Raw genomic sequence first — 22,364 nt, 5'->3', positions numbered from 1 at the left:
TCCTGTGTTTCATGTGTTCTCAAGTACTGTACATGTAGTGGTTGTTCAACAGGTTGATGATGGAGTGGCAGGTTTTTATTACACCTCCACACTGGCAATAGCTGTGGCCAAGGCATTATGTTTTTGGGTTCTCTGTCTGTCCATCTCTCCCATTTTCATGAACACGATACCTCAAGAACGCTTTCAGGGAATTTTAATCAAATTTGGCACAAATGTCCAGTTGGACTCAAGGATGAACTGATTACATTTTTTAGTCGTGGGTCAAAGGTCAAGATCACTGTGATCTTGAATCTGTCTTTCTCGTAAATGTAATATCTCAAGAATGCCTTAAAGAATTTATACAAATGTGGCACAAACGTCCATCTCTTTCCCGTTAACACGATATCTCAAAAATGCCTTGAGATAATTTCCTCTAATTTGACACAAACTTCTGCTTGGATTCCATGAGGAACTGATTACATTTTGGTGGTTGTGAAAAGTCAAGGTCCCTGTGATCTTGCATAAAGCTTTTTCTCGTGAACTCAATATCTCAAGAGGAAATTTCTTCAAATGTGGCACAAACATCCACTTAACAGTAAACTGACTAGAATTTGGCAGTCAAAGGTCACTGTGACCTCATCTGTTGCATTCTTGTTCACACAATATTTCAAAAATGCCTCAAGATAAATTCCTCAAATTAGGCACAAATGTCCTCTCGGATTCAATGACTACATTGTGGTGGTCAAAGGTCAAAGTCACTGTGATCTTGCATTCGTCTATCTTGTAAACGCGATATCTCAAGAACACCTTGAGGGAATTTCTTCAAATGTGGCACAAACATCCACATAACAGTGAACTGATAAGAATTTGGCAGTCAAACGTCCATCTCATTCTCATGCTATATCTCCAAAATGCCTTGAGACAATTTCCTCAAATTTGGCACAAATGTTCACTTGGATTCAACAATTAACTGATTACATGTTAGTGGTTGTGGGTCAAAGTCGCTGTAATCTTGCATCCGTCTTTCTCGTAAACGCAATATCTCAAGAACTCTTTAAGGAAATTTCTTAAAATGTGGCACAAACGTCCACTTAACAGTGAACTGATTAGTATGTGGCAGTCAAAGGTCACTGTGACCTCCTCCGTCTTTCTCGTTAATGGGATATCTCAAATGTCCAGCTGGGCTCAATGATAAACTGCTGAGAATTTGGTGGTCAAAGATCAAGGTCACTGTGCACTCACAACACGTTTTTTTTACAAAACTGCAAGAATTCATACATATAACAAAATTGCACAGAAATGTCTGTTGGGATAAAATAATGAAGTGTTGACTGACTGCATTCCAATACCCATACTATATAGTAAGCCAGGAAAAGATTTAGTATGTCCTAATACATAGTATGTCAAATGCAGTATGCCAAAAATACCAGGATGTTCTACTACATCCACTCTGATGACTCTGAAAGTTCAGAGTGTAATGTTGTAGGGAGGTAGTATGTCCTGCATGCAAAAGTACATACTTTTTAAGGCCAGCTGCAGTACCTACTAACAGTTTTTTAAAAAAGTATGCAATTCAGAACAGACCCAATACAGATCCAAAAGGTCAAGGGTCAACTTCACTGTGACATCCCTGATTTCAGTGATGGATGTAAGCTGTACATGCAACCTGACTGGTGCACGGAGGCATACAACCATGAGGTGGTAATTCTACTTCAAATAATTACTTCATGAGTCAAAGATAGTTTGTAGCCATCTTGATGAGATATATTTCTACATCACTTTGCCTACAGAGGTGTAAAGATGTCCCCTGTGGAAGCATGATCAATACATGACCGGCGGAGGTGTGATTTCCTCATCTTTTGGTATGAGCGGAGACTTCAGTACAACTTTAAATTCCTCTGCTAGAATACCAGGTATCTCCTCATCTTTAAGTTCCCTGGTTGTGGTTTCCAACACTGTTCCCTCTGTTGGGAATGTGGTGCTGGTCAGTCTGTGGCCGATGTAGCTGAGCCTCCCACCTGGCTTTAAGATCGTGCAGATGGACTTGCAGAAGAAGATGGAGCTGGGGGAGCTCTGATGGTACTGGCACATCTCTTCAAAGTCCTCCAGCCGCCGAGGTTCCAGGGTGAACTTGTAGATCTGCGTCCAGTCTCCATGTGCCCCTCTGTTCTCCTCCTCCTGCCACTCCACAAAGTGCATCTCCTTATCCTTTCTGATGCGGTACACCCTGTGGCCCTGCTCCTGGGGGCCACTGGTGTCCAGGGAAAGGGGAGCACTGAAACCAGAGGCACCAAACCCGATGTCACACAGCCAGCGCTGCCCATCAAGGCTTACCATGAGGACCAGGTGGTCAAAAGGTGGCCCGTAGCGACACGTGATGTGGTTCCTCACCTGACCGGAGAGCAGAGTCACCTGGAAACCCAGTGTGGACAGCAGCCAGGAGAAGAGGCCGTTATTCTCAAAGCAGAAACCACCCCGCCGCTGTGTCACTATCTTGTCATACAGGAGAGGGAGAGCGAGGTGAACCCGCCCGCCGCTGTGCACCGTGAGGTTTTCAAACGGCACCGACAGCAGGTGACAGGTGTGGACCGACCGCAGCACCTCCAGGCTGGGCTCGGCTGGGCCCGCAAACCCGATGCGCGACAAATAGGTCTCCACGTGCATCTCAGCGGAAGTCATTATCGCTGTTTTTAATGTTTTTAACCTCAGCTTCCTGGTGAATCGCGGTCCAGGTGACTAATAACAAGTCTAGAAATAAAGGAGGGTCAATGGTCCAAAGTACAGAAGGTTCCTGTGAGTGCTTCCTGCTGCTGGGTTGTTTTCCTCTGATGTAGTCCTCCTGAGGGGCAGGCACTAAGTCAGTGACACCACCCCTCAGTCAGCTGCTGCTTTGTAAAAGAATACATAAATAGGCTATATATAGATACAGCACCTATAGACAGCTTGTAATTCTGACAAGTATAAGGTTTAGGGATTTTTATTTATTATAATTATTATTATTATTATTGTTATTATTATATTAATTTATTTATTATTTTGGTGAATAAAAAAGCAGTGGTGGTGGAGAAATATTCTTCTTTTTTTTCAAATCATAACTTTTTTTTCCAGACCATTTTTTGACAAAACTTTATTGTTATTATCATTATTATAAATAAATGTATTTATTTATTTATTTTTGGTGAATAAAAAAGCAGAGGTGGTGGAAAAGATCCTTTTTTTTAATCCTGATTTTTTTTCAAGACCATTTTTGTCAAAACTTTATGGTTATTATCATTATATAATTATTTATTTATTTATTTATGGTGAGTAAAAAAGCAGTGTTGGTGGAAAAAGATCCCTATCTTTGTCAAAACTTTATTTTTATTATCATGATTATAAATATATGTATTTATTTATTATCATCATTATTATAAATATATTTATTTATTTATTTTTGGTGAATAAAAAAGCAGTGGTGGTGGGAAAAAAGATCCTTTTTTTTTCAAATCATGATTTTTTTTTCCAGACAATTTTTTTGTCAAAACTTACAATATTGTTAAAATATATATATATATATAATTTTCCCATTTTTTAAAATAAATGTTATACAAAGGTGCAATTAAATTATATAAATGGAAAAAAGAAAACTCTTTTTTTAAAATTGTAAATCATTTAGTAATTAATTTCACCTTTTATATCTTTTTTCCTCTTTGCTATTTTATCGTAAATCTGTATCCTTTCCTATGTTTTATATTTTATTGCTCTGTAAAAGCACTTTCAATTGCCCTTGTTTATAAAATGAGCTATTTCTATTTTTTCTTTCTTTTTCTTTTTTTTTGTAAATAAAAAAGCAGTGGTGGTGGAAATGGATCCCTTTTTTCAAATCATGATTTGAAAAAAGGGATCCAAATCATGATTTTTTTCAGACTATTTTTTGTAAAAACTTTATTGTTACAAATACATAACTTCCCTTTTTTTTGATAAATGTTACACAAAGGCACAATAAAATTATATAAACGGAAATGTAAAAAAAAAAAAGTTTATTTTATTTTATTTACTTATTTAATTTAATTTAATTTAATTTAATTTAATTTAATTTAATCTAATTTAATTTAATTTATTTACTTATTTTATTTTATTTTGTTTGAAAGGGCTGATGCAACATAGTTCCAATACAGAGTATGGGACGGATGTGTTGAGTTTATAGCTATTGCTAATTTTCAGCTCTTGTCCCTAGTTGGTCTTTTACATGTAGACCTAAAATGTTATTAAAAAATATGTAGTTTAAAACATCATACAACCACACTATATGCACTAAATACAGTATAAACATGGAAGGCACAATAAAATACACACACCACAATATAGAATATGTCATAAATGCTCATTACATGTATTTGAGAGTCTATTTTGGCATGAAGAGTGTAATGACCAGGCTTAATTTCTGTCTTTAATTAATTCTCCCCCAAAAAATATTTTCTGACCTCTAGGCTCATTTTGCTCCGGTGACGTCACACATCGACACTCCCTTTTCCCCAGTAGAGGGAGAAAGATGGCGCCCACACACGTACTGAGATGCTGTCAACGGGGCTTAGCATGGATACCTGTGATTTTTATCGCCCTGGTCGTCTGCTGGTCGTATTACGCCTACGTGGTGGAGCTTTGTATATGTAAGTAGTCGTCCTGCCGCCGTCCGGTGCCTCGTTACAGCCGTTAAACCGCCGGTGTTTCCACTGAGCTGTCCACACAAACACACAGCTGCTGCTGCTGCTGCTGCTGCTGGCCAGGAGGAAGTAAATGGACTGCAGCTCAACAATGGTGTTGGCGAGCCTGTCCAAATGTAGATACAGCTAATTATCTGCTCGCTGCCACCGCTTTACGTCGCCTTATTTTAACGGGGAACGTGGTTTGGACACAGAGAAACTTCCGTGGTGTTAATATCGCTGCCTGTGTGTTGTTTTGTGTCGAGCTGAATGGAGTCTGGATGGAGAATTAAAACGCCAACTAAACGGTATTTGGCCGGCGGACCAGATGCATACTTCCCCAGACTACCAGTAATTAGTTGGCACGGGGGATGTGTTGATTTAGCCCTGAGAGTTTGGGTATTAAGATGAGAGAAAATGGGGCAGCATTAATCCTTAAATTGACTTTGATTGATTTAACTTCCCAAACTTTTTCATTTTACGATCACAGAAACCTCCACTGGATAAGATCTGATGTCAGGGTTTGAATGTGGCTTAACTTGAGTCCATATATGTGCTCCATCCCCACCCTACAGCTTATTTGTCCAGGGCGTGCTTCACAGTTAGGAGCTGTGATTAATCTTTAGCAGATTGTTTTAATTAAAGGATATTTAGCTGAGAAGTTAAAACTATCCAGTGTTTTCCCAAGGAAGGAAAATGACCAGAACATTAATAATGAACGTTACTTTGGGGTTTGTCCATTTCTGATGTTCCACTTCCCATTTTTCTCACTTGATGGACTTTTTCTGTACCACATTGGCCCAAAATTTGAAACTGAAAGTCCAATATTGACTGAGAAAACACTAGTTGAGAGATCAGTCTCATCACAAGATGGACGACAAGATGTGTAAGTGGTCAGATAAGGTTGTGTGAATGCAGCTTGTGGCGAGACTGCATTGTCCACTTGAGGAAGAATGTAGATAGGGCTGTAATGATATCAGATTTTCACTACATGATTACGTTGCCAAAGGAGTTCACACTAACGGTATCAATGCGATAGGTATCGACAGTTTAAAATAATAATCATAACAGTAACTTTAAGAGTCAAATTCATCATTGACTTTGTTTTTCTGCAATCAAATTACACTCAAAATACGAGTGTTGGGAAGTGAAGACAGACTGTGCCTTCCAATATCCACACTACCATATTATATATATATATCCCTATTATGTGCCAGGAAAAGATTTAGTATGTCCCAATCCATAGTATGTCAAAGGCAATATGCCAGAAATACCAGGATGTTCTTCTACATCCAGTCGGATTTTGCAGTATGCAAGCCAGCATGCTTTTTTTGGCTAATCTGACCCACAATCTCCTGCACAGTGGACGATATGTCACATCGCCTGAGCCTGCAATGACAGATGACAGCACATTCAAGTAACTGATGACCAGTCAAACAGTAATAATAGAAGTATTGATGGTTTAGGTGAAGATAATAACCAGAAATATCACACACAACAACAGGACATAACTATAAAAATAACAATGACAGGGAACTGCACTTGTAATTTCACTGTCGCAAATATAATATGTTAGAACCTACAATCTATGCAGTTATAACTTTGAAGTTAAACTACACACATTGCAAAGTTCAAGTTGATCTCCGTCTCTGGAGAACTCGTGAGTGGTGTTTGATTTATCTCAAAGTTAACAGATATGAAAGCAAGAGGGTCAAATTTCAGTGCTTAAGGTTATGAGGACGTCCCAATTTTGTGCATACTGCATGCAACAGTACATACTTTTTAATGGCAGCTGCAATGTGTACTAAAAGTAAAAAGAAAAAGTTTGCAAATTTGGAACGCACCCAGAGTCTGGAGCCATAATTGTACAGAAGCGTACAAAAAGAGCAGTTACACGTAATGGACAGTGAAAAGGCAACTGGATGGCATTGGGAGACGGAGACAGAGCGAGAACGGAAAGAAATATTATTGACTTAAGAGGCACCTGGTTATTTACATGACATTATATGCATCCATTATATTTATGTGATATAAATCAGATGGTTTGACACAATACTTCAGCACCAAGAGATATGAAAGCATTATGCATTCACTGAAAAAAAAAGTTATGTTTTTTTGACGACATTATTATCTCAGAATTCCAAGGAAAGTTTTCACCTTGTTTTTCTGAATTAAAAATATTATTGTTATTGTACGTCGAAGAAATATGGAGCTCCTCCTTTTTTTTTACTTGTGCGCATAAGATGATTCCTTTGTTGATTAAAATATCACCTTTTGGGACTAGCCCCTTTTACACTGCCAGATTTTCAGCGAATGTTGGGCTATTTTGCCGGCAAGCTGCAAGCGTTTAGACACGCAGAGCCGTATTGGCGAGTTGATCCGAGGTGCCCAATTTTCTGCCTCGCAGGGTAGACATATTGGCGGAACCCTTTTAGTATAAACAGACCGAGGTGGCCTTCCGCAACTAGAGGGGCTGTTGAAGACTTGTGGGAGGAGCTGTTGATGACGCCACACGTGTGACCCACTGGCGGTGGATAAACAGGAAACAGTTGATAGTAGGAATTAGCGAGCAAGAGGGAAACACAAACCTGACAGACACTGTAAAGATGAGCAACTGGGGAGACAAGGAATTGCACGCCCTCCTTGCCCTCGCAAACAAAGAGGCCATTAACCGTCAGAAGACAGGGACGGTGAAGGATGGGCCGACTTATGAGAGAATCGCAGAAGGACTGACCAGCCGCAGCTTCCCTCCCACGTCACTGGTCACGTCACACGCTGAGCTACATGTTTTGTAACTTGCTCACGCCCCCCATTGGCCCGAAAAAGGCGCATTCTGTATAAACAAAATTAGGTAGGCGGGCCATTTTGCTGCACTCCCCGATTTTGTTTTTATACTGCCAATGCTGAACGAAGACTGATTGGGCTTTCCTGCAAATTTGAACAATTCCTGTTTAAAAAGGGCTACAGTGACAGACAACCATTCACGCTCACATTCACACCTACGGACAGTTTAGAGTCACCAATTAACCTGCATGTCTTTGGACTGTGGGAGGAAGCTGGAGTACCTGGAGAAAACCCACGCTGACACAGGGAGAACATGCAAACTCAACACAGAAGTGCTCCCCGAGTTAGAACCAGGATTTTTGCTGTGAGGTGACAATGCTAATCACAGCGCCACCATGCCACCCTACTACTAACATGATATCCATGTTTAATTTTTGGGGTTACGTAGTAAAGCATTTCTGAAGCCTACAATCAGATGTATCACCACTGATTTTAATGTTACTGTATAATTGTCACTGTTAAGGTCTTCCTTATCTAACATTTTTGTTCTCTGTTTTTCCCCTCACAGTCACCATCCCCAGTATAGGAGAGCAGAGTAAGTGTTTTGGGTGAATCACAGTCATTTTTGTGTATCACATTGTGAATGTAAGTTTACAGGACTAAGCCACTTTGCCCTGTATTGGGATAATCTCTCTGACGTCCAGTGAAATATGCTCTGTACACTTAGCTAAAAAAGAGAAGGCTGGCACAGAAAACGTGATCTCTCAAAGTGCTGATGTTGGTGCTGAGCTCCTCGTTCAGCATTCCTCTCTCATTAATTTAATATGTAGATGTACAGTGATGTATCCAAAGTGACAGCAGCAGTTCCTTATATCAGCTCCTTAATGGTAATGCTTGTGTTCACTGTCGGTGTATGATATTTGACCGGTGATGTTTTGTTTAATCTTCCCCTGCAGTTGTCTACTTGATCTTCTTCCACCTCTCTTTCATCATGTTTGTATGGTCTTACTGGAAAACCATCTTCACTCAGCCTGCCAACCCCTCCAAAGAGGTACAATAACTCAGCTCTCCAAAACAAGCCTACTCTGTCTGCGTGTCTTTAATCCCCTGCTGACATATAAAAAAAAACTGCTTCTCTCACTCCAGTTCTGCCTGCCCAAGGCTGAGAAGGAGCGCTATGAGAAGGAAGAGAGACCAGAGTCCCAGCAAGAGATCCTGTGGAGAGCCGCAACCAGTCTGCCTCTGTATACCCGCACAGGAGCCGGAGGTACGTCTGTGTCTGTGTGTGCGTCTAAATGTGAATGTGTGCTTGCAACTCTGTGTCGGAGCTGTTCAATAACAAGATGTTGTGTTGACACGATGCAGCAATCCGTTACTGTGACCGCTGTCAAGTTATCAAGCCAGACCGCTGTCATCACTGCTCCGCCTGTGACATGTAAGAAAACAGTATTTATTGAACACAAGCTTTGATTCAACCACAATATTTTTCACTTTCTCTCATCTCTGATGCTTTTATGTCGGTCTTTTCTTGTGTTTTTAAATCTGTCCTTTCTTTTCTTTTGCTCTCTTGCTGGGTGTGGCAGGTGTGTGCTGAAGATGGACCACCATTGTCCCTGGTATGTAAGACCTGCTCAACAAATAGATATACTGTATATTGATGACATCTCACATGTTATTCCTACTTGTACCCCTCTGAGTTTGGATGACACTTCATGCCAAGCATTAATGCAACAGACCCATCAAGCTATTGAATGTTAATCCCTTTCGTTTTTACTTTTCCTGGGCAAAACGTATGGTGTTACCAAGCAGCAACCTCCAGGTCTGAAAAATATAGCCAATGCGGAATTGCCAAAAACTGTGTTTCCTTGAATGGCAAGTCCTCATAGACCCACGTTAAAATGCCCAGCTTTACAGCAGCAATAAACATGTTCACAGCCTGATACAAAAAACAGTTTTGGTCTCGATGGCTAACTTTCAAATCTGGTTAGTCAATTGAAAGGAAAAAAATCGCTAACTATTTTGATAATCGATTATTTGTTTTTCGGTTACTTATCAAGCAAAAATGTCAAACATCAGCTCATTCCAGCTTCTTAAATGTGAGAATTGGCTGCTTTTCTTTAGCCCCTTTCCCACTGCACAAAAACCCCGCTAACACCTGCTAACATCTGTCTTTTTAATATAATGGGAAAGGTTTTAATTGGCATTCACACCCGCGTCGAATGACTGCAGTCGACATGGATATTTATCACCTCCGTCTCCAATCGGCAGTGATGCGAACACAACACCTGGGTGAACACGCTAATTTTAGCTCCTTTACTGGCGAGATGCAATGACGAGCCAACACAATACTGTCTGTCTTAGCCCAAGCAGCGCTCAAACGTCCCTCAAGAGAGACTAAGTAAGAGATATATAGAAAGAAGCAACCACCATGATGTTTCACTGGCCTCCATGCTCCTCTCTACTGTTTACCTGTTCTCCGGCCTGTCCTTGACATCCAACGTGACACACCAGACACTGCTATTAGCATTTTTAACTATTTTTTATTCATTTTAAAGCCTAAATGATTAATCATGAAAATAATAGATTAGTTAATGAGGCAAATGATCAATAGTTGTAGCCCTAGTGAAAACTTAGGTCCATAAACCAATTGGTGACGTCACAGTGGCTACGTCTGCTATTCTTGTACAGTCTTATGTGTATTACAAGTGTTTTTCACTTGCTTCATGCAGGTTAACGAGTATAAGGAGTCAGATCTGATGGCTTTTTTTCATTCGTTCCCTACTCGTTTTAAAGACCTAATAGTTAATGTTACAAATACTCACTTTATTTTAGCTCAACATGCTCAAAACTGCTCAAAAACAACTTAATTATCCACATGGATCTTATTCTCAAGCCTTGATTAACCAAATACAAGAAGCAGCAGAGCTCTTTGTGCTAAAGAAAGCAAACTACCGCCCTGGTGTAACCTTAAGAGCAACACAAAGCCCTCAAAGTTCAGGTAGATAAGATCTCCACTCAAAGAAAGTGATGTCAAACCTGACCTCTCCGTGTTTGTGTGTCTCCAGGGTGAACAACTGTGTGGGATTCTCCAACTACAAGTTTTTCATCCTCTTCCTGGCTTACTCGCTGGTGTACTGTTTATTCATTGCAGCCACCGTGCTGCAATATTTCATAAAGTTTTGGACAGTGAGTAACGACGCGCCCTGAATGTGAATGTGTGTGTGTGTGATGCTACAGAGGATGCAGATTCAGCTGCATGTCAGAGCCTGGATGAGCATCCTCTGGGTTGGTTGTGCATGGTGCTGAGCTGTACCGCTCCTCTGTGGTTTTTTTTCTTTTCTCTCTGTCCTCTCTCACCCTTCGCCCTCCGACCCCCTCTCTGTATCCCCGTCTGTTATCCCCAGTTCTCGCACACTGGGTCATTGTTCTCTGATCTCTCTCTTTGCTGTCTCCCTCTCCACTATCAGAACCATCAGTCACACCACTCATGCAGGCGCAAACACCTCCTTTCTTTTTTTGCACTTCAGTTTCTCCCCATCTCTTCCTCTTTCATCCCTTTGTTCTCTCCTTTCTGGGCACACTTTGTACACTCACCCACTCTTTCTTTCATTTTTTCCCCCATTCACCCGACTTGGCCTTGACATGTGTTGCCCGCTGATCTCTAAGTGCTTCCTCCCCTCCCACCTGTTCTCTCCTGGTGTTGCTAACAAGTCTTGTTTCTGTTTGTACTAAAGCTTTGCCGGAGGAAATCGGCAGAGAACTGCCCAAAGGTAACCCCAGCTGTCCTCCAAAGCCTTTAGTGTTGCAGTGCCTCACCATCGTTGCCATGGTTTTTGTCGTGATGTGCGTGCAGTGACGTGGTTCACATGACAGCCGTTTTTGTTTCTCTTTATTACTCTGCTTTTTTCTCCCCTTTTTTTAACGTTCTCTCTCTTCTTCTTTCTGTCTTTCTTTCCATAAATATCCTCGATGCGAATTTGTTACTGATTTGTGTCTCGCTCTCCTTTTGTCCCGTCTCTTCCCCAGAATGAGCTGCCAGACACTCACGCCAAATTCCATGTCTTGTTTCTCTTTTTTGTGGCGGCCATGTTCTGCATCAGTATTCTATCCCTCTTCAGCTACCACCTGTGGCTCGTGGGGAAGAACAGGTCCACTATAGGTAACAAACACACACATTCAGTAAATGTCTCTGTCATTTAAACAGGTCAAAAACACAAGAGGTTTTCTACAATGATGTAAATTTGTCTTCAGCCCCTCCAAGATCTTGCAGGGTTTTTTGGGATTGTTGCAGCCTGAATTGCCTGATTTCAATGTGGCATTTCTAAAGAAATGTGATGCTTGTTGCAGTGTTAGGCAGGTTTTTTTTGCAATGAAAACTGCAGAAGCAGGGCTCCTGACTGCGACCACCCTCTGGACTTGCAGACTGAGCCCTCATGGACTTCAGTTGCACGTAGTGTGACGTATTTACTGTCATCACGTTAAGTCTGCAAGGGCGAGACCGCAAGCAGCTGACAGACATAAATCCCTGTATAGCCTTTTTGTGACTAAACAAAAATGTATCAATACATCTCTATATAACAGGCTACACACGCTCAATAACAGACATGTATGTAAATAAGGACAGGACTCATACATCAGTTTGTTCTTAGTCTCCAATTGTTTAAATTATGATAGATTCATTTCTTAAAATTCTTTACAGGTGAGCTGTAATTTCTGTTCATGGTTCAACCTCCATTTTACATGAATTCTCATGTAGATCAGCATCATATCAGTTCGACCTGTCCCCTCAGTTACAGAGGCTAGGTAAATTGTGTCTGACTATAAGGTTAATATTTTCTAAAGGGAAAAAAAAACCCAAGACCACAGCGTTCAATAAAGATCAGTCAGATATAGACAGGGCTTCACATATGTACAGGTGTTATTTTAAGAATCCTCACATCCCACTGACCACAAGTCTCTGTGATGCTAAATACTTCAATAATTAAAACAGTCTAATGTTAATATACACTAGACTACATGTAGTTTATGATACAGCTAAAATTGTCAAAAATGTGAATAACTGCGTTGCAGGACCATTTAAGGTGTGCCTAAAAATTTTCTGCTTGTGGTCCTAAAATTTTCAGTTCCGGTCTACAATGCTCCTACTTAGTCTGGAGCCCTGAGAAGCAAGTGAGAATAGAAAGAAATAGTTGATTTTTTTGTATAATTCATTAAAAATCAAAGGCAAGACAAGGCAAGAGTTTGTGATTTATCCTTACTATAGTGGCTGTGTCAACATATCAAAGTTCCTAAGACACTTAGTTTGTGAGGCGTCGCGGTTTTGACTTGTGTTTCTGTTCCTTCACTGCAGATCCACAGTGCTCACATAAGGCAGGGAAAAAGTTGAACAAGGTTTATTGAGAATACAAAAAAGGAAACAAAACAGCAGGCCAAGTCCTTCGAAAATTACATCTCCTCCAATCTACTACCGACTTAATGTCCTGTTTCTATATATTCTCACGTATTGCCCGTTATTACACGTCAACAGTGCATGACACGATCCAAACCAAAGCAAACTTCATGTCGTGTTTACACAGCAAGTTGTCCACACTCTCCTTTTGTCGTGAGCACTAAACTGCCTTATGGCACCACACCTGGCGTAAATAACTTGTGCCTGTATTCTAACACGTAAGTCAAGTTAATATAAACATAACTTTGGTATAATCCACTGTCAAACACTACTCTAAATATACAGAAACGGTTGTGTAAATATCATCAGAACCTGTATGATATGTCATATCAACACAGGCATTTTTTACTAAATATAAAAACATGCTCACGTGGCTCTTACAGCTCTTACCATGAGGCATGCATATTTAATGTAACTCAGGGTTCACTCTTTTCACACGTGCAAAAGATCAAGATGCAGCAGCCTGTGTCATGGTGATCTGTCTTGTCTGTTGTCCACATGTTTCAGTCAGTCTCCGAGTGTGTTTTGCAGTTGGAAAGTGTTTGTCAATCAGTGTTGTTTGCTTTTGTGCAAACATCAGGGAATTGCCAGTCAGTTTGGTGATGTTGTGCGGGGGACTCCTGTGATTGCCGAATCTCATGGGAAACTACGATGATTGGTCAAATTTGCGGAAAAGATGCAGTAATTGGACAAAAATTCAGTGTTGCGCAGAATTCACAGGGACTGGTTGAATTTGCATTTACTGCTGCAGTCGCAACATCCTGGAGGGGCTGTGTAACGTTAAAGAAAATGAATTTCAAGATATGAAAGTGATAACCACTTCACACACACACACACACACACACACAGATTGTTCTCTTCAGTCCACTCCTTTTCTTCTCATCAATTGAAATTTAATCTGTCGGTTGCTTGATGACCTTGGGTGTTCTCTGTCCTTGCTTCTCTCTCCATGTTGCTCCCTCGCTGCAGAGGCTTTTAGAGCACCAGTCTTTAGGACGGGCTCTGATAAGAACGGCTTCTCTCTGGGTTTCCGGAAGAATATCGCTCAGGTCTTTGGAGACCAGAAGAAGTACTGGCTGCTGCCCGTCTTCACCAGGTAAAGGAGACAAATGTAGACATGATAAAGAGGCTCTTGTAGCGCTTATACTGGATTCAAGCTAAGCATTTATTCTGTGGTTGAAGTATTTAAAAATGTGTCTGACAGATGTTTTGCAACTGCAGTTTGTTGCCCTGCAGGCAGACTGCTAATCTTGACTTTCTCCTGTCCTGCTTGTTCACAACAGTCAGGGAGATGGTCTGACGTTCCCTACACGGCTGGTCAACGCTGATGTAGAGCAGGCCACGGTGACCCTGCAGCCTGAGCCCAGTAAAAGGTGATCAATCACAGTGTAATAAAAGATATATCATTTGACACATGGCTCTGAAAAGGATTTATGTTTTTGAATGAGTTGTGGATGCCCGGCTCATTTTGCTTTTTTATGTGTTGGGCATGTTTCCAGTGCTGCTGATGTCCCTGTGAGCCCCGTCAGCGAGTCGCAGGATCGCCTCCTGAGCAACGACCAGCATGCCAACAACATCGGAGACCATCAGGCTAATAACACCCTCAAATCAGGTGAGCTCTACCAGGGTTGGTAATGTTTCACCAGCAGAATTAACATGAACAGCTCACCGTCTGGTATCTGTCACTGTAACACGTTTTCTGTTTGGCTTCACAGCTGAAAGTGAAACTATTACAATCTCCCTGGAGAGCGAGTCCTAACCAGGTAAATTTGTGTTTAGTCAGTCTGGGTACAGTCTGACTTTTTGTTTGCATATGTCACTGCTGAAAAATATCCCAAGGTTATTTTCTATACTGATGTGGGAAGTTGAATTGCTGCAGGGTGTCTGATTAGTTATTTGTCGAGGACTTGATTCACACACTTTGGTCTTTTCCATTTGAACTCAGGGTGTCTGCAGGTCCTAAAAAGTCCTTAAACTCAGTTTCATAAACATTAGGCCTTAAAAGTCATTAAATAGTCTTAAATTTGAATTTGTGAGGTTAATTTCCACAAACATTTTATCTTTATTTAACCCTTTGAAACCTGAGCAAATTGGCTTGATTTCTTACAAAAACATGAGAAGAAGGCAGTGAGCAATGAAAGAAGAAATGACCCCAAAAAATTTGGAAGAAATTAATAAATAAATAAACAAACAAGAAAAGTAGTAAAAATGAATTTTAAAAAAATTATAAGAAAAAGAAAGTTAAAAACAAACAAACAAACAAGGAAATGACCTGGAAGAAATGCTTTAAAATTCAAATAATTCTGTACCATAATTTAAAATATGTATTAATAAAGATTATAAATATATATATATATATATATATGTGTGTGTGTATATATATATAATGTATATATGTATATATGTATATTTTTTTCCAAGCTTNGTGTGTGTGTTTTATATATAATGTATATATGTATATATGTATATTTTTTTCCAAGCTTTTTTCATTTTCCTGAGTTTTTTTTTTTTTTTTTTTTTTCAACTTGTGAGACATTTCCTTCATTGACCTTTGAAAGAAATCGCCCCAGTGTGCTCAAGGTTCATAGGTTTAAATACTTGCGAAAGGCGTCTGAAAGCAGCACAAGAAAAGTGATGTTACTCCAGGTTTCAAAGGGTTAATGTAATTTATCTGTCTTGTAATTTCTTTTTGTCAAAATAATTCATGTCAAAGTCTACATGTCTGATGTTACAAATCGTTAAACCTACCTCTGAACCTAATACTGCCTTTTTACTTTATGTAGATTAACCTAACTTACTCTAATAACCTTATTCCTACATTAAATCTTCCTCTGAACAGGAGCACATATTTATATTCACCTGCAGTGCTTGAATAAGAGCAAGATGATTTTTAATCTGTCTTAAATTTGACCAGAAATTACCTTAAAGTTTTTAAACCATTAAATTTAAGTGTCTGATACCGACAGCCACCTTGGCACTCTTTCTTTATAGTTGACATATATTTAAGGTGTGCAAGGAAGAATCAGCATCATTGTATCCCTTTGTAACAAAATGAACTTTGCAGCCGAAGTGATGAAAATATAACAAAGAAGTGGTCGACTGTAGCTACCATAATCCAAGTTATATATAACATTGAATTGATCTATCATGGCTCTTTGGCCTAGCATGACAAGGAAATGGGTGGGTGATAACATTAATTAACAAAGTTATGATATTTAACTCCAAATTAAAGGTTCTGTCTGCAACATTCAGAGCATTAATGTAACAGTAATCCACTGTTTGCTATGCAAAGATATATTGCAGTAATGATGTCCTGTGCAGAGAATGAAGTCACACTCCTTCTCTGTGTTGTTGTCATGTTTAGAGCCTTGTTGAGATAACTAATGCACTCTGAATTTCGCTTACAACCCCGTTAAGGTTACACACACACCATTTAATTTCATTTATTTTATGTCTAAGGACAACGCACATTAATCAGCGTGTTAGCCAGCTGGCTGATTTCCAACTGCAGTCCTTTGGCAGGATGTTTTGAAACCAATAAAAGGATAAAATTCACAGGACAAAGACAGCATAAGGACATAAAGACAGCCTCAACGACAGCAATTAGAAACTGTCAAGATAGAAGAGAAGCCATGCAAAGGAACAGCAGAGCATCAGGACAATACAAGGCCACAACACCTGCACAGCTCTGTGCCCACACTGTGCGTGACTGTAGCTTTGTGCAGTCATAGCGATTAGAGTAATTAACTGAAGTGAGTCTATGTAATGTTTTTTTACCAAATTCCTGCATAGTATACCTTTTAAATACTTACATTTTTTTCGATAATTTTTGGGGGGGTTTTTCTTTAATTGATAGGACAGTATTCAGCGTGAAAGGGGGAGAGAGAGACGGGATGACATGCAGCAAAGGGCCACAGGTTTGACTCGAATCCATGGCCCCTGCAGCATGACATTCCCTTTTGTATATGGGACACCTGGTCTAACCACGAAGCTACTGCATGCCCTATACTTCTTTTGTAAGCACACAACAGACTACGCATCAACAAATCCATTAACCAAAGTCCCAAAGCCGAACTAGCCAAGGTTATTTTCCTCTGCCTGCTGCAAACACTCCCTTAATTGACAGTTAACAGAGCTGTGCAGTGTGGCATCACCTTAGCTGCACGATTGGTGGAACAACCATCAATCAATAAATCAACCAATCAGAGCCACAGAACATAGAACAGTCCTGCCCTCTCATGCAGTGGCACAGTTATGTAAATATTAAGTGTAATCAACAGTCATGTATCTAATCATTTTTGTTTCTTCTCTTCCACAGGAGAAACTCCTCAGTCATCTAATACGATGCCTTAAGCAACGCAACAGTTATGTTTGTCACCGTGGCAACAGTCTCCCAGCGCAACCCCATCCCCACAGACCCATTCACAGTAACTATGGAAATGCTTTTTTTTTTTTTTTTTTTTTTTTGGCCCATCACAGCACAGTAATGCATCTATGGCACTGGCGTCTTGGCATGCAGTGTCAGAAGCAAATCTCACACCTGCCCCCACAGGACATGTGATACAAGCTTGTTCCTCCTCTCACACACACACACACACACACACACACATGCTAACACTCATACATTCAGCTGTATACATATTTCCTCGTGCTGTTTTGTTTTTCTCACAAGTGGAGCATTTATCGCTGATGAAAAAAAAAAATCAAGAATCCTGGAAGGAATATGAGCTACTTTTGGTGTTTAATGAGAGAACTTTTTGGTGCCAAAAGCTTCCTGGGTGCACTTGGACTCATTTTATAGTCGCAAAGCTGCAGTGAAGAGTTGGGGACAAGCTGGAGAAGTATTTGTTTGAACATTTATGTTTTTAGGAAGGCAGTACATCCCGAGGAGATGGATCAGTTTACCTGCGTGATAGGTTTTTTTTGTCATTTATTTTTAACTCATAATGTTGGAGCGCATCTGTGATCCGCAACTTGAGATGGATGTTTCCCACCAAAAACCTGGACTATCTCACAGAGGACTCTTCTGCACGGTTCAGCGGACTGGACCCAGTGCACAACAGGGAAGACTGTTGCCGGGTTTTGGATGGCGACTTGGATATCAGAGCACAAGGTGGCACATTTGCACTTTGTAGATTATCAATGTCCATCAAACAACGTGCTGCTTTTTTTTTTTTTTTCTTAAATCATATCCTAAAAGCATCCCAGGTATAATGGATGTTGGATGATCATGTGATTTATGGCATATTGTTTGTGTGTGAATGTGTGTAACAGTTGAAGTGGCAGTCTACTAACAACTAAAAGAATCGGCTTGATGTGTTTTCGTGGCCAACCTGTGTTGCTGCTTACTAACGAACAGTCTGATCTGGGAGATGCGTTTCAAACAATGTGCAGCGTCCGTCACTTCCTGTTCTTTTTAGAGTCATATGTAAGTATGCTGACCGGTGATTCGCAGCCTGCAATGTCTACCGCCTGTTTTTTCTATAGCTCAGCCTTTACTAAGACACCAACACTCATTGCCAAATAAGGGCTGACCTGTCAGGAGCTCTGACCTCTGAACCTGAAGTGTTTACAGCATCCTAGCTTTATCTAAACCTCACTGGCCAATATCATCATGACCAAATTCTATTAACCAATCTGTGTGGCGCAATATTTTCTACAAGGTTTGTCTGTCCCTCCTGCCCGTAGCGGGTCATGATGTCCTTGCAATACCAGTGCTGGCCGGCAGGTGGCGACACAGCTCCTGTTATCTGCCCTCATTCAGATGGAGGTCTTTCTGAACTTTATCAACATGTGGCTCAGGGCTCAATTCACTTTCAGTCTAATTTGCAGGTGCAGCCTTCTTCAGAATTAAATCTTCTCACAACATGCAAATAATATGCATTTTTTTCCTGTAACAACTCATCTAGGATTTCATTTGGAATGAAAGTGAATTGAACCCACCTGATCTTATGTGAAACAGGTGTCGACTACAGCTTCTTCTCACTTCGTATACTCTGTATGTACCTGGGAGTCAGCTCAGTGTTGTGACCTCGAACTGTTAAAGGAGCCTCAGTTTGTGTTAAACTGTTTTATTGTGTCAGTGTTGAACACCTGGGATGTGACAGTGACTCAGAGGGTCGAACAAAATCTGTATCTTAATTAGATTTCAGGACACACACATGCATATCTGTTAAAAACTGGACAGTTTCGTCAGTATAACCAAATAACAGCTGTTCAGGATTAAGTTCTTTTACCAAGGAATTTTGTTATTTATTATGCAACCTTCCGACTCACATCGGAGGGAGACCCAGCAAATGATGTCTGTCGTAACCCGTGTCTGTCTGATCACATCCCTGACTGTCGCTGGAAGAGCCTCCTACTAACTAGATCCCACCCGACTCTGGTGATGTAAAAGTTTACAGCTGTTTCTATCGTGCTGAGTGAGCTAGTGGTGTCGTACGGTGTGTTTCTCGGTAATCATTGTGCTGATTGTACCACAGACGGGATAGTGGGGGGGATCTGATCAAATGATGGGAGCGTTAAAAACAGCCCGCTCTTTGGACTTTATGTTTACGTTTTGTCCTTCCAATCATGTTTGATCTTTTGAGCCCGAGTGTATTTATAAGTACTCTTTAGAAAGCAGTGATTGGAGGACATTTGTTCATGGTGGCTGAGTATCAGAATCACACTGTGGTTTAATCTTTAGCAGATTAAATTACGGTCAGAGATCACGATCCAAGCCAAGGTTCTGATCATGTGTAGATCTTTTTTAAACCTCACACTTTAAACATTTAGTTAAAAAAAAAACCATGAAAAAAAGACAAAAATATTTCTTTGTCATCTTTAAGGAGCCTGGTTCGTTCCCCTCATCACTTACAGCCACTGACTGAAACATTGGACCTGTCGTCTTGTCGTTTTACAAATTGCCTATATTCTCTCTCCGGGCTTTTGGCCTAGAGACTAAAGTGCGCGTGTGTATTTTGTAATGCTTAATTGAGTGTTCTTTTGTAATATTGTTGTCTTGGGAGAAATGCTTCTGTGCAGCCATGAGATTTTTACATGTCTGTGTACATACATAACATCTGACTAATGCTCAAAAGCATGGCGCCTAACTTGTGTAATTAAAAAAAAAAAAAAGTGTTTTACCATGATAACGGGGATTATGGTGATGGTGTTAAAACAGACTGTGGGGTTTTTTCAATTATTGCTAGGTGCGTCATGTTTTAAAGGAATACTTCACCCCCAAAATGATCATTTGTATTTCATTTAATCACACAAGTTACGTTGAATTCATGAGGAAAACCTGGCTTTTCTCTCTTTCCTCTATGACGAACGAAGAATCCAAAAACAGAGAAAGTTCTTGATGAATTGATGTCAAAGGGGTCCACGTTTAACAACAGCAAAACTATATCAAAACATCTGTTCACAAACTCTTAACACCGCTCAAGCATAATCCAAGTCTCATTTATCAAGTTGTATGCTCAGTACTTCCAAACATATGCATTTTAACGAAAATGTTAATGTTCAAAACACCTTGCATAAACAGCTCGGGCAAGCTACTAGACTTTTTACGCAGATGTGTTCGTAATATTTTAGTGAAAATACATGTGTTTTGGAAGTACCGAGCACACGACCGAATGAATAAAACCTGGATTGAACTGCACAAGTTGTTTGAGAGGTTGTAAACAGATGTTTTAATACAGTTTTGCTGTTGTTTAACACCAACCCCCATTGCCTGTTTTTGGATTCTTCGTTCACCAAAGAGGCATGCGAGAAAAACAAAGTTTTCTATATGAATTCAGTGTAACACGGGGAGAGTAACTGACATACAAATGGTCATTTGGGGGGTGAAGTGTTCCTTTAAATAAGCTTTACTCTGGTCTGTCTCAACTTTATAAATGAAGCCATAAAAACTGCTGTGAAAACAGAAAGGATTTAAAAAATTTGAGTCTAATTTCATTTAATTTTTTTAAAGACTGTATAAACATTTTGCATCTGTATTCACACTGCAGATGTAGCCTATCATAACTTGCTTATTGCTACACTTTGGTTTCTTTTTGTTACAATGTCCTATTTTACAATGTGTGTATATATATATTGATAATGTAAGAAAAAGACTACATATATATTTTTCTTGTCTGATTAATTTTACTGTTCCTATTTTGTGAATGAAGTACATGCCTCTACACAATTAACGTGAAAATAACAATAAATGTTTTTTTAAACCTCCCGTCTAACTTTGCTGTCAGCGGTCTTTTGATGAATTTAAAACTAATGCATTCCTGTAACATTATCAGGCTTATGATGCTGAACATCAGTGTGTCAGAGTCATATATATATATAGATATATATTTATTTTTTTATACTCACATTCTTCCTTGTGAAACTCTAGCTACTACAATAGCCATAATGCAACCTGACTGCCATGCTAATGCTAACAGCGGCTAATGTAGCTTTTTGAGGTGCGAGCTACAGAGGTCTGATAAACTGAAACCATTTCTCTCAGTGGAAACAAAGCTTTTATTTACTTTAATTTCACAGATAAATTGTGAAGACAATAAAGCCTCCACTAAAATAGCATTTTAAGTCATGTGTGATTTATCCTGGCTTCATACGAGTAGAGGAAATCTCTGCTCGTTGCTAGGCTAATTTATACAATGTTAAATGCCATAGGCTTGTGCTAATAATGTTAGCATGTTGTATTTGTTTGGAAAACATGTTTAGTATAAGACAGTTGTTTTGTCGGTGAACCTTGTGAGTTGTAATGGAACCAAATTTTGTCCCGTTGCCTTTGTTAAATGTTGCTGTTGTCTCTGGTTTTATATGAGTAGAGGAAAAGTCTGCTAGCTGCGGGCTAATTTATACAATGTAAAATGCCATAGGCTAGGGATGCACCGAATATTCGGTAACCGAATATATTCGGCCGAATATTGCAAAAAAACACACATTCGGTATTCGTTGGAATAAGTTAAAAGCAAGGCCAAATAATAGCGGCGTGTTTTGATAACACAATCAAACAGCGTGCCGTGACGCGCAGAGTAAAATGGCGGCAGTGTGGCGAAAAATAGTTTTGAGCGAACAAAATAGGCTTGAATCATTCGACATGCTGTGCGAGCAGCCTACAGATTTCAACCAGCAGTAGAAATGAAAGGCGAATCCCACCGATTGTGGGTTGAACGGGGGTCACAGACACAGACAGTAATGTATTCCTGACAATTACGGCGGCCATCGGCTTAACATTACCGGCGACGGAGAAGTCGGCTCCAATAATATCCTCTTCTTGGCGTCATGACTGTCCAGAAGTACCTCAACAGCCGAGCCAGCCGAACACAGGTATGTGACGTGTCAGAGGAGAAACGAGCCGTTCACAGCCCACAAACCTCACCGCACTTTAAGGACTGTTCTTTACTTATGAAGGGGAGGAGGGTGGCTGGTTGATTCTTATTTTATTTATTTATTTTATTTTGATCCCCCCTATGTTCATCACT

At 40.0% G+C, this 22,364-nt stretch overlaps 2 protein-coding genes across 2 annotated transcripts; one reads left to right on the top strand and one right to left on the bottom strand.

The window, feature by feature from the left end:
• Window positions 1-144: 144 nt before the first annotated feature.
• On the bottom strand, window positions 145-2,774 carry LOC126397460 (arylamine N-acetyltransferase 1-like). The gene has a single exon (XM_050056286.1). The coding sequence runs from the start codon at window positions 2,656-2,658 to the stop codon at window positions 1,801-1,803; it is 858 nt and encodes a 285-aa protein (XP_049912243.1). The 5' UTR covers window positions 2,659-2,774; the 3' UTR covers window positions 145-1,800.
• A 1,514-nt stretch (window positions 2,775-4,288) lies between these two features.
• Window positions 4,289-21,113, top strand: LOC126397457 (palmitoyltransferase ZDHHC20-B-like). Its single transcript, XM_050056281.1, has 13 exons — window positions 4,289-4,628; window positions 8,014-8,040; window positions 8,402-8,496; window positions 8,592-8,712; window positions 8,811-8,880; window positions 9,029-9,061; window positions 10,511-10,631; window positions 11,472-11,604; window positions 13,864-13,990; window positions 14,178-14,267; window positions 14,394-14,506; window positions 14,610-14,657; window positions 17,213-21,113. The coding sequence occupies exons 1-12, from the start codon at window positions 4,511-4,513 to the stop codon at window positions 14,651-14,653; spliced, it is 1,092 nt and encodes a 363-aa protein (XP_049912238.1). The 5' UTR covers window positions 4,289-4,510; the 3' UTR covers window positions 14,654-14,657; window positions 17,213-21,113.
• The last annotated feature ends 1,251 nt before the right edge of the window (window positions 21,114-22,364 follow it).

This window comes from Epinephelus moara, chromosome 11 (assembly GCF_006386435.1).
Source record: "Epinephelus moara isolate mb chromosome 11, YSFRI_EMoa_1.0, whole genome shotgun sequence".
NCBI lineage: Eukaryota > Metazoa > Chordata > Actinopteri > Perciformes > Serranidae > Epinephelus > Epinephelus moara.
The sequence above is the reverse complement of the archived record's forward strand: the minus strand, read 5'-3'. Positions and strand labels throughout refer to the sequence as shown.